Source organism: Aspergillus fijiensis, assembly GCF_003184825.1.
Source record: "Aspergillus fijiensis CBS 313.89 unplaced genomic scaffold BO72scaffold_138, whole genome shotgun sequence".
NCBI lineage: Eukaryota > Fungi > Ascomycota > Eurotiomycetes > Eurotiales > Aspergillaceae > Aspergillus > Aspergillus fijiensis.
Window position 1 is genome coordinate 1 of NW_024469114.1, and position 13704 is coordinate 13704.

The 13704-nt window shown below is 53.0% G+C and overlaps 3 protein-coding genes across 3 annotated transcripts; 2 read left to right on the plus strand and 1 right to left on the minus strand.

Moving 5' to 3' along the window:
• Nucleotides 1-7: 7 nt before the first annotated feature.
• Nucleotides 8-395, plus strand: BO72DRAFT_393512 (cytochrome b5-like heme/steroid binding domain-containing protein; the record flags this gene model as incomplete). The annotated part of the gene is made up of 2 exons (XM_040941947.1): nucleotides 8-142; nucleotides 222-395. Coding segments are annotated over 2 exons (309 nt in total), but the record flags the coding sequence as incomplete, so codon positions are not given.
• Nucleotides 396-967: 572 nt separating this feature from the next.
• On the minus strand, nucleotides 968-5537 carry BO72DRAFT_50429 (putative RNA binding effector protein Scp160). Its single transcript, XM_040949144.1, has 5 exons — nucleotides 5400-5537; nucleotides 4882-5336; nucleotides 4561-4814; nucleotides 2238-4506; nucleotides 968-2187 (listed from the first exon to the last, which is right to left on the minus strand). The coding sequence occupies exons 2-5, from the start codon at nucleotides 5252-5254 to the stop codon at nucleotides 1202-1204; spliced, it is 3882 nt and encodes a 1293-aa protein (XP_040794816.1). The 5' UTR covers nucleotides 5255-5336; nucleotides 5400-5537; the 3' UTR covers nucleotides 968-1201.
• Nucleotides 5538-7752: 2215 nt separating this feature from the next.
• BO72DRAFT_393516 (putative nucleoside transporter) lies at nucleotides 7753-9390 on the plus strand (the record flags this gene model as incomplete). Its single annotated transcript, XM_040941948.1, has 3 exons — nucleotides 7753-8097; nucleotides 8155-8836; nucleotides 8897-9390. The coding sequence occupies 3 exons, from the start codon at nucleotides 7753-7755 to the stop codon at nucleotides 9388-9390; spliced, it is 1521 nt and encodes a 506-aa protein (XP_040794817.1).
• Nucleotides 9391-13704: the final 4314 nt, after the last annotated feature.

Genomic DNA, 13704 nt, shown 5'->3' on the forward strand with positions numbered 1-13704 from the left:
CCCCCCCCAAAACAGCGGAGGCGAAGAAGTCCTCCTCGACGTCGCCGGCCAGGACGGCACCGAAGCCTTCGAGGACGTCGGCCACAGCGACGAAGCCCGCGAGATCCTGGACGGTCTCTTCGTGGGGAACGTGAAGCGCATGGTTAGTTGGCCCCTGCCTGACCCTACAAACTCAATCCAACACAACCAAAACCAATGCTAACACTCCCCCGAAAAAAAAGCCCGGTGACCCCGCCCCCCGCTCGCACGCCAACCCCTCCGCCGCCTCGGGCTCTTCCTCCGGCGACGCCGCCGGTCTGGGCGTCGGCCTCTACGCCTTCCTCGTCGTCGGCGGTCTGATCGCCTACGGCGCCTACCAATATCTGCAGAAGGCTTCGCTTGCGTCTGAGCAGTAAACTTTTCTTTTTTGTTTGTTTGCGGGGTTTTCTTGTGCGTGTGTGTTGGGTTGTTTATTTCCGGTTTTGTTATTGATGTGTGTGCTCAAAATCCATACCGTATATTCTTAATTCCCATTCCTTTTTTTTTTACATCATTGAAGGCTTTGAAAGAAGATCCCCCTTTTTTGTTATGTTTATGCCGGTCTTGCTAGATGAGTGGGTTTGAGATGTTGTGGAAGTGGGTGTATGCTCTGGTTTTGGAGGGAAGAGATTCACGTCGCTCAGGTTCAGGGGAAGAAGCTTTGTTGATTGGGAGGTGAACGGTGGAAGGTGGAAGATATCTATACCATGTTCCATGAGTGCCGTGTGCAATCTCGGATATACTTGCAATCTTGGTGAACACTTACGCGAAAGGAGTGTCACTTAAAGTCAGAAGGCACTACCCCCCCCCCTTTACTGGAGTGCAAATACATCACAATTGGAGGTAGCTGTAGAGTAGAGTAAGATGAGAGTTGATAGGGCTAGCTCATGCATAAATCATGGCAGGAAGATAAAAAAAAAAAGACAATCCAACCGCTGCCCAAAAAGAAAAAAATGCTCATGGGATCTCTGATCGTAACAGTCTTCTTTTTATAAACATAACAACACAAATGTAGAACTGTAAAGTAAAAGGAAAAAGAAGTAATGGTAATCGTAGGTGTAGAAATGTTTAATGATGCTGAGAGGGAGGGAGGAGAGAAAAGCGTCCTGATTGTTTCCAAAACCCTTTCCTAGGTGAAACCACGTCGTGTTTTCTTGCACTCTGTAGATCGTCGTCAATCCGTTTACCGGGAGTTACCGCTCGTGCCAGCGCGGACTGCCTCCAGGATCATGTCCTTGGCTTCCTCCAGACCGTCCTTGCTGCCCTTGATCTCGATCGCCTCGCCCTTGGCCTGGCCCTTGGGGACGTTGATCCGGCATCCCGTCTGCTTGCGGATCGCGTTGATCTGGCTACCACCCTGGCCGACGACGAAACGGTACGTCTTAGGGTCGGGCAGGATCAGGTAACCGGTAGCGGACTGTTGGGAGGCATTGGCGATGGCCTTCTCCAGAGCCGACTTGGCCTTGGCCACGTTGTCGCTGGTGCCGGCGAGCACCCACGGAATGGTAGCAGGTTCGGACGAGTCGGCGGGCGCAGGGCTGTTGTCGATCACCTTCCACGAGTGGACCTCGGCGGCATCGGTGGGCTCATCCGTGATCAGTGGCAGCGACGAGGCTCCGTTGACCTCGCCGCGAGACTCCTCCGAGACGGGCTTGGCAGGCACCTGTTGGCCAGCGTGATCGACGGTGACACGGTAATCGTTACGAAGACGGCGGAAGAACGAGCCATTGTCGGCAATCACATGGTGCAGGTGGCGGGGCACTTCAACCGTCTCACCCTGCTGATCCTTGAGCATACCGTCAATGTGCTCCTTGGCCTCGGCAACGGCTTGGCTGGGTCCCTTGAGCTTGATCTCGGTGCGGCCAGAGCCCTGCTTGGGGATGTCCAGGGTGATGTTGAACTTCGATTCAATGTTGCGGCGGGTATCACCACCGCGGCCAATCAGAAGACGGTGTTGGATAGTGGGAACGTCAAGAGTCACCGTCACCTGATCCGCACGCTCCTTGACGAATTCTTCGATGGCAGCGACGATCTTGTCAACAACCTGTTCGTTTCCTTCCAGCTTGATGGTCGACTCAGTACTGTCAGGACGGGGGAACTTGACCAGCCGAGAAGCACTGCCATCAGTGGGACCGCCAGCATCAGCAACGATCTTACGGATGTTGGCACCTGTTTATGATTAGCAAATTGCGTCGACTAGCATTGCGGACCAAACTTACCGCCACTGCCGATGAGGGACTTGTGGTACTTCTTGTCCACGTCGATGGTCTTGGTGACGATGGAATCGAACTCGCCGGATCGTTGAAGCAGGGTTTTCTTGGCCTCTTCGACCTGCTGCTTGGTACCCCGGATCTTGATCTGCACGCGGCCCGACTCATCCGGTGCATCGTTGGCGCCCGGAACATCAATCTGGGCCCCGGTATCGGCGCGGAGCTTGTCCATCTCGCGACCGCGCTGCCCGATCAGGGAGGGGATCTGGGCCTGGGCCACCGACACAGTCGCAGTGTGGGAGTGGTCGACAACCCACTGCAACAGACTCAGGATCTCATCCCGTGCCGAGTCGGCACCCTTGCTGGGGCCCTTGATGATAACTTCGTCCGCAGCCTGCTGAGACCGGTTGGGGCGAGAGCCACCAGCTTCGCTGGAAGTCTCCTGGTCGTCACTGGCAGCTCGGGGGAACTGAACACGAACAGAGTAACGGTCCTGCAGTCTGTTCACCTGGCTACCCTTCTGACCGATCAGCTCACGGTGGTACTGGGCGGGGATCTTCAGAGTGTGAGTCGTCTCATCCTCCAATTTCTTTCCAAGGTTGATGATGCGGGTCTTGGCAGCATCGGCCTTCGCCTTGGGGCCCTTAACTTCAACCTTGCCGTTCTCGACCTTGATATCCACATCGAACTCGTCGCGCAGCTTGTTGATGTTCTCGCCCTTCTTGCCAATGAGGAAGTTAGCGAACTTCTGGGGGAAGTCGAAAGTCGTAGTGTAGCCTCTCTCAAGGTCATCCTTCTCCTGCTCCACAACAAAGTCCTGAATCTTGGAGATCAGGTCTTCCACCAGGCGGGAAGGACCACGAAGCGCAACTTCGGCCTCAGTACGGCTGGATCCTTCACCGACAATGGCACGGACGGGGATCTCCTCCTCGCCCTTAGACTGTTGTTCGCGGGCAATGAATTTCCGGACCTTGTCCTGGTACTTGCTGGGCACATTGATGGTCTTCGCCACGACTTCCTTCTGGTCGCCAAGAGCGCTCAGGAGGTAGTCCTGAGCTTCCTGGAGGACCTTTTCAAAGGTGGCAACTTCTGCGGGGGAAGGTCTTTGTCTTGGGATCTCGAATTGGCCAGCGTTAGACGAAGGGCCCTCGTAAACCATGAAAACGTCCGAGCTATCAAGGTCTTCGGGCACCAGGAGATGAACACCATAGTCGTTTTGAAGCTTAGGGATGGTGCGAGACTCCAGGTAGGGGTGGTAGTAAGGATCAACACTGACGGCACGGATTCTGGTCGGGGGGTGTGCTTGGACGAGGTTCATGATATCAGACCGCGCACGAATTGTGTTCTTGCCATCCCGAGAGTAAACTTCCCAGGTGACCGGGCCGTTAGAGCTGGGCGGGAGCGCAATGCGAGCATCATACAAATTCTCCAACTCCTTGATGATCTGGCGCTGTCTGAGGTAGCGAGTCAAGGCACGAGCATGGGCATGAGGTCCAGCAGGCGCATTGGGGTGTTGACGGGAGAGGTCAATGCTCGCCATTTGCATGCTCGTGGCGAGATCCATGGCCCTGTTAATGCCATTCTCGATGCAGTCAACAGGTCCCGTGATAGCAAGGAACTCGCTATCATCGGAATCGGGAGGCAGAACAATGGCGCAGCCAGTGTCGGCAAGGAATTCATGCAAAGCATCAGCATTGTCCCCGAGGATGAATTGATGTTGGCCGCGGTTGATGGCGAGTTGGCGCAGTGTCAGCTGGCGCTGCAGCTCGGCAGCAAGCCTCTCAATCTCCGCGCGAGCCTCCTGGGCCGCAGTGCGCTCACCAGAGATGTGGATGTGTCTGTCCGAAACAGGAGCGAACTGAACATGACCGGGGTCAGCCTCCTGAGGGGGAGGCTGGGTCTGCCAGGTGTCGTAACGCGGCACGTGCACTTGTGCCTTTGTGCGCTGCTCAATTTCCCGGAGTTGCGCGTTGTGAGCACCTGCGATGAAAGGGAAGAACTCGGGGGGGATAGTCTTCAGTCTCAAGCTCATGTTGGAAGCTCTCTCACGAACAATAGCCTCGATCTCACGACGAGCCATTTCCGCGGCAACGGCATCACCTTCGATCAACACGTCAATGGTATCATCGTCATCGAAATCATCAGCAGAGGCAGACTCGTCAGCACGCGGGACCTGAACACGCGCGCCTGTGCGTTGCTGAATGTCTTGAACCACAGCTCCTTGGCGACCAATGATGTGGGGGCGGGCGGATGTGGGGATGGGAACGCGGACGGATTGCTAGACGGAGATGTCAGTCATTCATGCCGTTGATGGACAGTGTCATCGACAAACCTTAGATCCGACTTGCTGTGCGACCTCCTTCAGCGCCTGTCTGACGGCATCCGCGGAACCTTTACCCTCGAAGATGATGGAGCCTCCCGGTCCACCGCGCATATCCACGTTAGCCTTGGAGCGCCGAGAAATGTCGCGCAGAATGTCGCGCAAAGGCTTCTTCATCTGGCCGCGGGGAAGCATCTGGGATGGTGCGAGCCGAAGCTGCTCCATGTGCTTTCCAGGCAGACTCATGATTCTCGGGACATCAGAAGCTGATTCAAAACCTGTGTCAGCCGCGAGGATCGGAGGATCATATGTGACTGGCCACTGGACACATACCTGCTTGTGCACCACTGGCGCCGTTAGCGACAGCAGCAGCGGAAGGACCGCGAGCACCCCAGGCCGAGACGGCGGGAGCCTTGGGCTTGGGCCCACTTCCAAGAGCAGGGAACAACTCCTCGGACTGCACGTCGAAAGCAGGGGCCTTCTTGGGGGCAGCCTTGGGGATGGACGGAGTCGCAGGCTGAGAGGAAGCATTGGACTCGGAGGCCTCGACCACCGAGGATGGGGGAGGGTGCTTGAGATCCTCCTCATCCACTACATCCTCCACGGTCACTTTGTGTGCCTCATCGCGAGCGTGCTGCTCCTCCAACATAGCGGCCCGGGACTTGGTGCCACCGTTGACATCGACTGCGACTGCTTCGGAAGCCATTGTAGCAGGACAAAGCAAAATGGGACGAATTGCACCAGATAGTGATTGGGCGATTGGGCCGAGGGAAGAATACAGACGGACACTAGCAGACGATGACGTTAGGATTAGGAAGAGGGGGGCCAATGGAGAGAGAGGCGCAGTATACCAGCTAAACGCAGGCGTCCGTGTAATTATAATTGGATGTCGAGTAGCGGGGGATTGGAAAGGACTGATTGTTTTGATCACACCAATCCCTAAATGCGAGAGCCAAAAAAAGGAGCAGCTGAGAAGCGAACAAAGTCAATTGCTATCTGCTGAGGCTAAGGGCTGTAGAAACGATAAATAAAGTCAAGATCGCAGGCGCTATTGCATCCCAGGACTGAAAATGAGGGGGGGAAGGAATTCGGAAAAAGTGGGAAGGCGGAACAAGAGGTAGGATATGAGAGGGGGAGATGAGGAATTAGGAGAGAGGGGAGGGAAAAGGGGGGAGAGGTGAATGAGAGAGGGAGAGGAGGGAGAGAGGGTCAACGAATTGACACAATGGCGAGGTAGTAGGTAAAGATGAGGGTGGTGAGGATAATATGAGAAGAGGTAAAGGTAAAGGGAAAAGAAGGGAATGGAAGAAGAGATGGAAGTTCGGGAAGAGGACAGACAACTGCCCGGAGGAGGGAAAGCATGCAGTAGTGATTATTCCTCTTTGGGCGATGGTCTGGAGTGCCACCGCCCAGAGCCGCCTTCCACTCACCACTTACAATACTTTCTCCCTCACTTGCTCCCTCTCTTTCAATTGCTGCTGCTGCTGCTGTCTCTGCTATGCCTTCATGGCATAGATGACTGCCATGATGACTGCCATGATGACTGCCGTTCCATCCAGTTGGAACCATAACCACACAGATCATTATTGAGCAGTGTTTTGAACCACACAATATCATCTTTTCTTTTCCGTGCTTCTGAATGGGCTGTCGACACTCCAGCTGCTATTTTCTTCTCATTGAATGGCTGTCCAAGCTTTGTTCTAATGACCGCCGACTGACTTCGACTTTCATGCTGAATGAGGCTGAGAGGAACGAATGAGAGCCAAAGGCTGACACATCCATCATGGACTTGCCTGAGTCCGGCTACTGACGTTACAATAATCAGCAACACCCCACAAAACGTGAACTCACAAAGCTTTTTAAATGAGAACCAGAATGTGGAGAGATTTTGGGATCGGAAGAACGTATTTGCTTGAACCGAATCATGTCACGAAGTACAGTTGAGCTATTGTTTGGGCATAGGCCTCGACTCTGTCTCAAATGCGGCGCATGGCCTTTTCATATGGCGGCCATTACTTCCGCTCTGCGGAAGTGTAGTTGATGACGACCATCATTGACCCCCCAGCTCTCGTTCCCTTGTTTGAAGGCTCATGCAGACAAGCGACACAGCATACCCTATGGCTGCTAGCTTCTGCCAAAATCCTCTCAACTTGCGGAGGTGAACATTGCACGGGCTGCCCTTCCGCAGTGAGGCGTGGCGGGATGTCCGATAGGCCGCCGGGGTTTGGTCCAGAGTCCGAGACAGATATTATCGCGCGGGCGAGATTGGACAATCGCCACTCAAGCAGAGGGCCACTGCGGGAGTTTCTGCCAAGACAAGCTTATCATAGGGTTGCACTTTTTTTTCCCGCTCCCCCTCTTCTCTTTTGGCCCTCCGCCGCGAAGGATCCTCCTGTAGATACGCCTATCTACACAATGCTCTTCTCGATTGCATGTAGGCCGGAGAGGGTACAAATCAGGCCGTCTGACAGTAGAATGAACGCTGTTCAAAGTCTTGGTGGTGCTCTATAAGGTCACCGAGGTCGAAAACTTCTCGACCCACTCCGCTCCGAGCGTGCTGCAGAGAGAGACACATGGGCCGATGTGGATCGCAACCTTAACCCAGACTGGTAGCCTGTCTCTGCCTGTCTGCCTGTCTGCCACTGCACTGATGGACAAAAGATTGCTTGTTTAAATTTTCCTCTCGGGTTTGACAGCCTCATCATGACCCAAACAAGACAAGAATGGTATCTTGCCACGTGCTGCCCCAACCCTAGACTCGGGAAGTTCAACGGATTTTAGCCGGCGGAACATCTTCTTATCACCCAAGAAACATCATGATATCCGCGGTTCTGCTGATTTGAGCTTAGACTGAGGGGGGGCAAATCGCCAACTGATAAGAGAAAAAACCGTGTCCCACAAATAACATTCCAAAGATTCTGGAAGGCAAAAGATAAAGCGTGCCTGGGAGTTGCCGACTCGAACCAAACGGTCCCATCCATTCCTCGGCTAGCGCCGCCTGCAGTTTCTGGGACTCTTTTTAATGCCATACACCAGTTTCTCTTATTAATTTTTCGGAATAAGCCGTGCTACATATAAATAACGCCCTGGCATTTTTCTGGGGAAGAAAAAAAAAGTTTCTTTCCTTCTTCCTCTTGCTGCGAGCGGTCGAACTGTCCCCCAAACAGCAGCAAGCAGCAAGCAGCAAGAAGAAGCCTCCAAAGGATGGAGTACCCCACACTGGAAGAGGGCCACAAGGTTGAGCCGAAGCTGTCAACAGCTGAGGTGGAGGAACAATCCCTGGTGAAACCCGCGGGATTCTTCCCTAAGGTCCTCTACTATGAGGCTCTGTTGGATAAGAAGTTGGGGATCGAATCCAACAGTATCGAGCGAGTGACGCCGGAGAAGAAGCAGCCTCCCAACACTCTGGCCATGGGCTTGATCTGGGCGTCTGCGACCATGAACCTCAGCTGTTTCAGTACGGGATTCTTGGGGTGGGAGTTTGGCCTCAGCTTGGGGCAGGTCATCCCCATCATCATCTGCGCGACACTTCTGGGCGGGGCAATCACGGTTCGCATACCATTCTCTTGATAGGCAGCCAAGAGTGCTTACGTCTTTCTCCAATAGGGTTGGTGTGCTACCTTGGGTCCCGGTACTGGTCTTCGCCAAGTCGCCATCTCTCGATATTCCCTAGGATTCTACCCATCGTCTATCATCGCCGCGCTGAACGTGGTCGAACAGCTGGGCTGGTCCTCTGTCAGTTGTATCACCGCCGGCCAGGCTCTCGTCGCCGTCGCAGATGGAAACATCTCGATCATCGTGGGAGTCATCATTGTGGCCTGCCTCAGTCTGGCCATCGTCTTCTTCGGCCTGAAAGTGGTGATGAGCCTCGAGCAGTGGATGTGGCTGATCGCCTTCATCATCTTTATGATCGTCTATGGGCAGTCAGGCAACCATGCCAACCTCGCCCAACCCGCTACAGTCTCCGGCTTGACCAAGTCCGGACAAGTCCTGAGTCTGATCAGTGTCATCTACGGATCCAGTGCCTCGTGGTCTTCCATCGTATCCGACTTCTACGTGCACTACCCGGTCAACACCTCCCGGGTCAAGGTTTTCTTCTTCACCACCCTGGGTATCTCCCTGCCGACCTGCATTGGCCTGCTGCTGGGCGCATGCATTGCCTCGGCGCTGGACACGAACGAGGAGTGGGCCGCTGCCTATGACGGCGGCATCGGCTACATGCTGCAGGAGCTCATTCATCCCAAGAAGTTTGCGAAATTCTGCTTAGTCCTGATGGTTCTGGCCAATGGTAAGCTTTCCCCACCACACGTACCAAATATACGATACCCGGATACTGACTCCGTCCCAGTCGGTATGAATTGCATCAACATCTACGCCGCTTCCATCAGCGCGCAGTTGTTCGCCCCGCCCTTCCGCAAGGTGCCCCGCACCATCTGGACGGTGATCGTCTTCGGCTGCATTATCGCCATCGGCATCGCCGGTCGCGACCACCTGCTGACTGTGCTCAACAACTTCCTCTCGCTGCTGGGCTACTGGAACACCTCCTTCTTCGTCATCCTGTTCTGCGAACACTACCTTTTCCGCGGCGGCAACCTAGCCAACTACGACCTCGACGCCTGGGACACTCCCTCGCGCATGCCCATCGGCTTCGCCGGCCTGACCTCCTTCCTCTGCGGCGCCGCAGGCTGGATCGTCGGAATGGATGAGACCTACTACGTCGGCGCTCTGGCGAAGCTGATCGGCGAGGACGGCGGTGATATCGCCAACGAGCTAGCGCTAGTCTTCACCACCATCTCCTTCATCCCATTGAGATGGCTCGAACTGAAATATGTCGGACGGTGAAGGCTTTTGCGATTGGATTGAGTTTGTTTGGGGTTGAGACTTTTTTTAGAGAGATTCTTGTCATCTCCATATATACATACATAACGAAGACATAATACCCGAGAAGGTAGTTAGGACACCTTGATAGGAATACATATATTCACCACTCATTCTATCACCTTATTTTCAAGCTCCATCCCATCCCATCTACAACTCGCATGCGTGCATGCATGCCACCAGAAAACGCAAGGCAGGGATGGATCTCCCCGATCCCGCACGCACAAGTCTCGCCAGCCCCATGGGAGCTTATTCCATCCAGGACGTTTATGTACAGCGCAGAACAGCCTTACATATCAAACCTTATCCCCCTCGCTTCCTTCCGGGGGAAAGCGGACGGGGAGTAGGTAAGCGGCCATGTCATTCCAACCTTACTTGCAGGTGGCCAACACCCCGCAAAGCTTGAATCTACTCCACTTGCAGTGGGTGCAAGTATGTACAGTACATACAGCGACAGCCACGAAAGTCTTCTTCTCTTCAGCCCCAACACTCTCTGGGAAATAGCGTTGCTACCGCAGCCTTCGAGTGTCAAAAATCAGTCATCCATCGACGGAAGCTCTCACGTGCCGACGATAGTGTTCTCGACCACAAAGCCGAATCAGAAATACGCGCACCATGCACATATCACCGTCGAGAACAAGGCACCTGGTATTCGCGAGTGACGCATGGGCGCAGAAACATGGCATCATCGCTGAATTCGAGCTAAAAAAAAATGAGAAAGAGAAAGACCGCTGAAAAGCTATCATACGCTTACAAGATGAGCATCTCGGGGATGCAGCAGCAGCTGTATCCACTTACACATGGAACTATACAAGTACCGCCGGTATAGGCCCAAAAGCCCCGTCCATACTAAGTGACGTGAGATGTGCATTATGAAACGGCGCGGTCGTTGGTAGGGAGCGTGCTTGGAAGCTCAATCGCCAACCTCCATTCCGCAAAGTGGCAACAGAAACCTGGGGCCAGATGACGGTGCCAATCACGGTCATCGTGCAATGACGATCTCGTCTCTAAGTGGGTGAGCGAGCGTGTGCGGTGGGATTCAGAATGTACAGTACCGGCCCGAGCCTGGGATGTTATCCACTTGGATTTTGTAGATCGATGAAGGGGTTTTGTCTGGGTCGTCTGAGATATTTCTCTTGAGTATGTGTAAGGACTGGGGATATGCTGGACCACTGCGATTGTTGTTGATGTTGGTTGTGGATTTGCTGGTTGGTGGATGGAGGGGTACTACGTGTATCCGTGGGAGGTATACAGATAATCCGGAGAGGACTGTTTAGGTTGACGTCTATGCTAAACACCAGGCAGACAGACATGTTCTCTCTACGCACATCGAGTACTCATCTGTGGTCTTAACACACCAGGTGCAATAGGCAAGTAGGGCTACCAATGCCCATCAGCACTGTATATGTACCGGCTCAAAGCTCTCAAAGAGGAAAGCCGGACCTCCAGCCCTGAGCAGTCCAGGTACCTGGATGGCGCCCAAGTTCTAGACCCTAATTCCAAGACCACAGCAGTACCACGGTGCACATACTCATAGCGTTGGTATCTGATCTCGGGCATGGTCGAATTGGCACCGCAACCATTGAAGCTTTCTTGGAAGGTCAATATGTCCGTCCTACCCATCCCTATTCCACCGAGCAACCAACCCCTCGCGATTTATACTTTGAACGGTAGGTCGACTTCGAAAGTCAGGGTCTATAGCACGGCTGCCTGCACACAAGTTGTCCCCTCGCTGGATCGACGACCACCAATCCCGATACCGGTAGGCTCCGTACGTTATCGCTGGATCTCGATTCCACCATCAGCAAAGGTTATTGCCGCTTCTCACTCCGGTCAGTGTGATGTGACACTTCATTCAATCAATAATCTGCGAAATACTGCAGCTTTTATTGGACATAGGTCGATTCGACTCTGCCATCGAGTTCCAGGGGTAAGGGGAAGGGGAGTTGGAAGTACGGAATATTCAAGTGCGAGGAGAACGATAATTTGACGGTCTAAGCGCCCCTTCCATTGTGTCAAGAACTTAGTACTGAGTGGTTGTTACAACGATGAGAGCCAACCCATACAACCCACCCGATCGCAACAGCCGATAACTTATGGTCAATTCGGAAAACCTGGCATCAAGGACACTTAGACGTCATTTTTGTTGCAGAAAAGGGAAGAGGACGGGATTTGCCGGTCCCCGCCCCAACCAAAGGTCTAAATGAGACTGGTCGAAGAAGGATGAAATCAGCCAAGTTTCACATAAGAGGTTCTAGCCGTGATACATCGAAATGACAATGAGTGAGTGAGGAGGAGCTTCGTCGCGGGGCGTGTGTGTGTCTACTACTGTATTGTGGTGGCTACCCATGTCCTGCTCAAACGAGGCTCTAGAGATCGTCGTCTGTCCATCGCTATAGAACAATCTTCTATGCTTCGATTCTTCCAGCCCGCCTTTGCCCTTCCCCCCTAGCAAGGGTTCTCGGGGCTTTTTTTTTTCTCGTGGTTTATAGTCAGTTCAAATGATGATCAGTCATATATGATCTGCCCTCAGCCCACTCATTCTCCTTTTTATCCTACCGAAGATTGAGATTGGTGTGCATCAAGGGGGCAGGCAGCGGCAGCCCGGAAACAGATGTGTGACTCTCTCTCTCTCTCTGGTCTGGAAAGAGAACAAGTCTTTTGCTGCAGGGGTCGGAAAGTGGTCAATAATCTAATGGGATTTCCGAATGGACGTGGTGTGTGTGTGTGTGTGTGTGTGTCGTGTTGGTACGAGTATGATCGAGGCAACTCTCCTCAAATTCACGCACAGTACCTGCAGGGTCATCAGATCTGAGGTAGGAAACCTCCCTGTCGCAGTCTTCCCCATGAGCTGAGCTCAGCGCTCACTCATGTCAGTCACGGAGTATACTGAGTACAGCACATGGTTGGGAAGCAACCTCAAAAGACGTTGATACTTCTAGCTTGGTTCTCCCAAGCGATGACGCTATGCTCTGTCTGCCTCCCAATCAATAGTAAGTAATGCAATATCGGTGGGCGTCGAGGTCGAAGGGGAAAAAGTATCCACTGCGGCATGGAACAATAATAGTTGTCGGTATTAAGGGCAGATTGATGTTGGGCACACAATTTGGTTGGACTGGAACTGATTTTGTGCCCCGCCTTTCCTAGCGCGCCACTAACCGTTCCATCCTGTAGGTAATAAGGTATCATATTATTATTATTCATTATTCTTGTCGGTTTGATTATTATTACCATCATCCATCCTGCAAACTTCCCACTTCCACACTACTGATGATTCTTCTTATTCCCAGTGAATCGCCGAAGTCCGGGGCAGCTCAGACATTTTAATCTATCTGACCTACTTAATTACGATGATGCTAATTTGTTATTAGTCTCCGGCCGGGGACGGGAACCCAGAAATGATTAAGACCAGATTCGAGACCTTCGGCTCCCTGAGTCGTAGGGAGCGCTATACCTACCCTCCTGGGCCTTTTTCTCGTCCAAAGTGACGGAAAGGAGTGGAGTTGTACCAGAGAAAATGGGAAGAGCATCAATCAGTCAGTTCGCGCTCCACATCTCAACATGCAACTGGGGTCGAAAGGACGTGTCTAGAATTTTTCTTCTCTGGTTGCCCGTTCGGAGGCACTGCTCACTACACACTACACAGTATATCTGAGTCTGAGACAGATGATGTACGGCTTTTTTACGGGGGGACAACAAAAGTACCGGCCAGTATTGTATGTATTAGGGTTTATATTATACTGGCAGCAGTGCAAATACCTACCTACGTTACGGAGCACCGATATCCCCTTTTAGACAATCCGTCATTGCTTGTTGTGATTGAGAGGAGATAGGTACTAGGTACGGAGTAGTTTCCCAGCAGTTGTATGGGTTGGACAAGGGACAACAAGAAGCCTGGCAGTTTGTCCTCCACGGCGCTGGGATTATGATTGGAATGTTGACCGCCCGATTACTTCTAGTATGTAGTAGGTGCAGTGGCAGCTATACTACCTAACTTAGGACTCAGGAGTCTAGGACTACCTTGTCTACTCCGCAAGTCAGTACCTTACTTTTTAATACCAGCCGCTGCCATCTGTGGCTGGACCCGTTGTTGTAAAAAATCATACAGAACGACGGCCGTTTTAGCACTCGCTTCAATAATCAATCGCTTGCTTCCTCCTCCACCGTTCAATCTAGTCTACCGGCTGCTGCTGCTGCTGCTGCTACTGCTACTGCTACTGCTGCTGCTGCTGCTGCTCTTGCTGCTGCTCTTGCTGCTCCTCCCCCCCTCCTCTCTCC

Coding starts and splice junctions, on each gene's coding strand:
- BO72DRAFT_50429 (XM_040949144.1), bottom strand. CDS start 5,254: ATGGCTTCCGAAGCAGTCGCAGTCGATGTCAACGGTGGCACCAAGTCC. Junction 4,815..4,881: donor CGCCAGTGGTGCACAAGCAG/GTATGTGTCCAG, acceptor GTTTTGAATCAG/CTTCTGATGTCCCGAGAATC. Junction 4,507..4,560: donor CACAGCAAGTCGGATCTAAG/GTTTGTCGATGA, acceptor ATCTCCGTCTAG/CAATCCGTCCGCGTTCCCAT.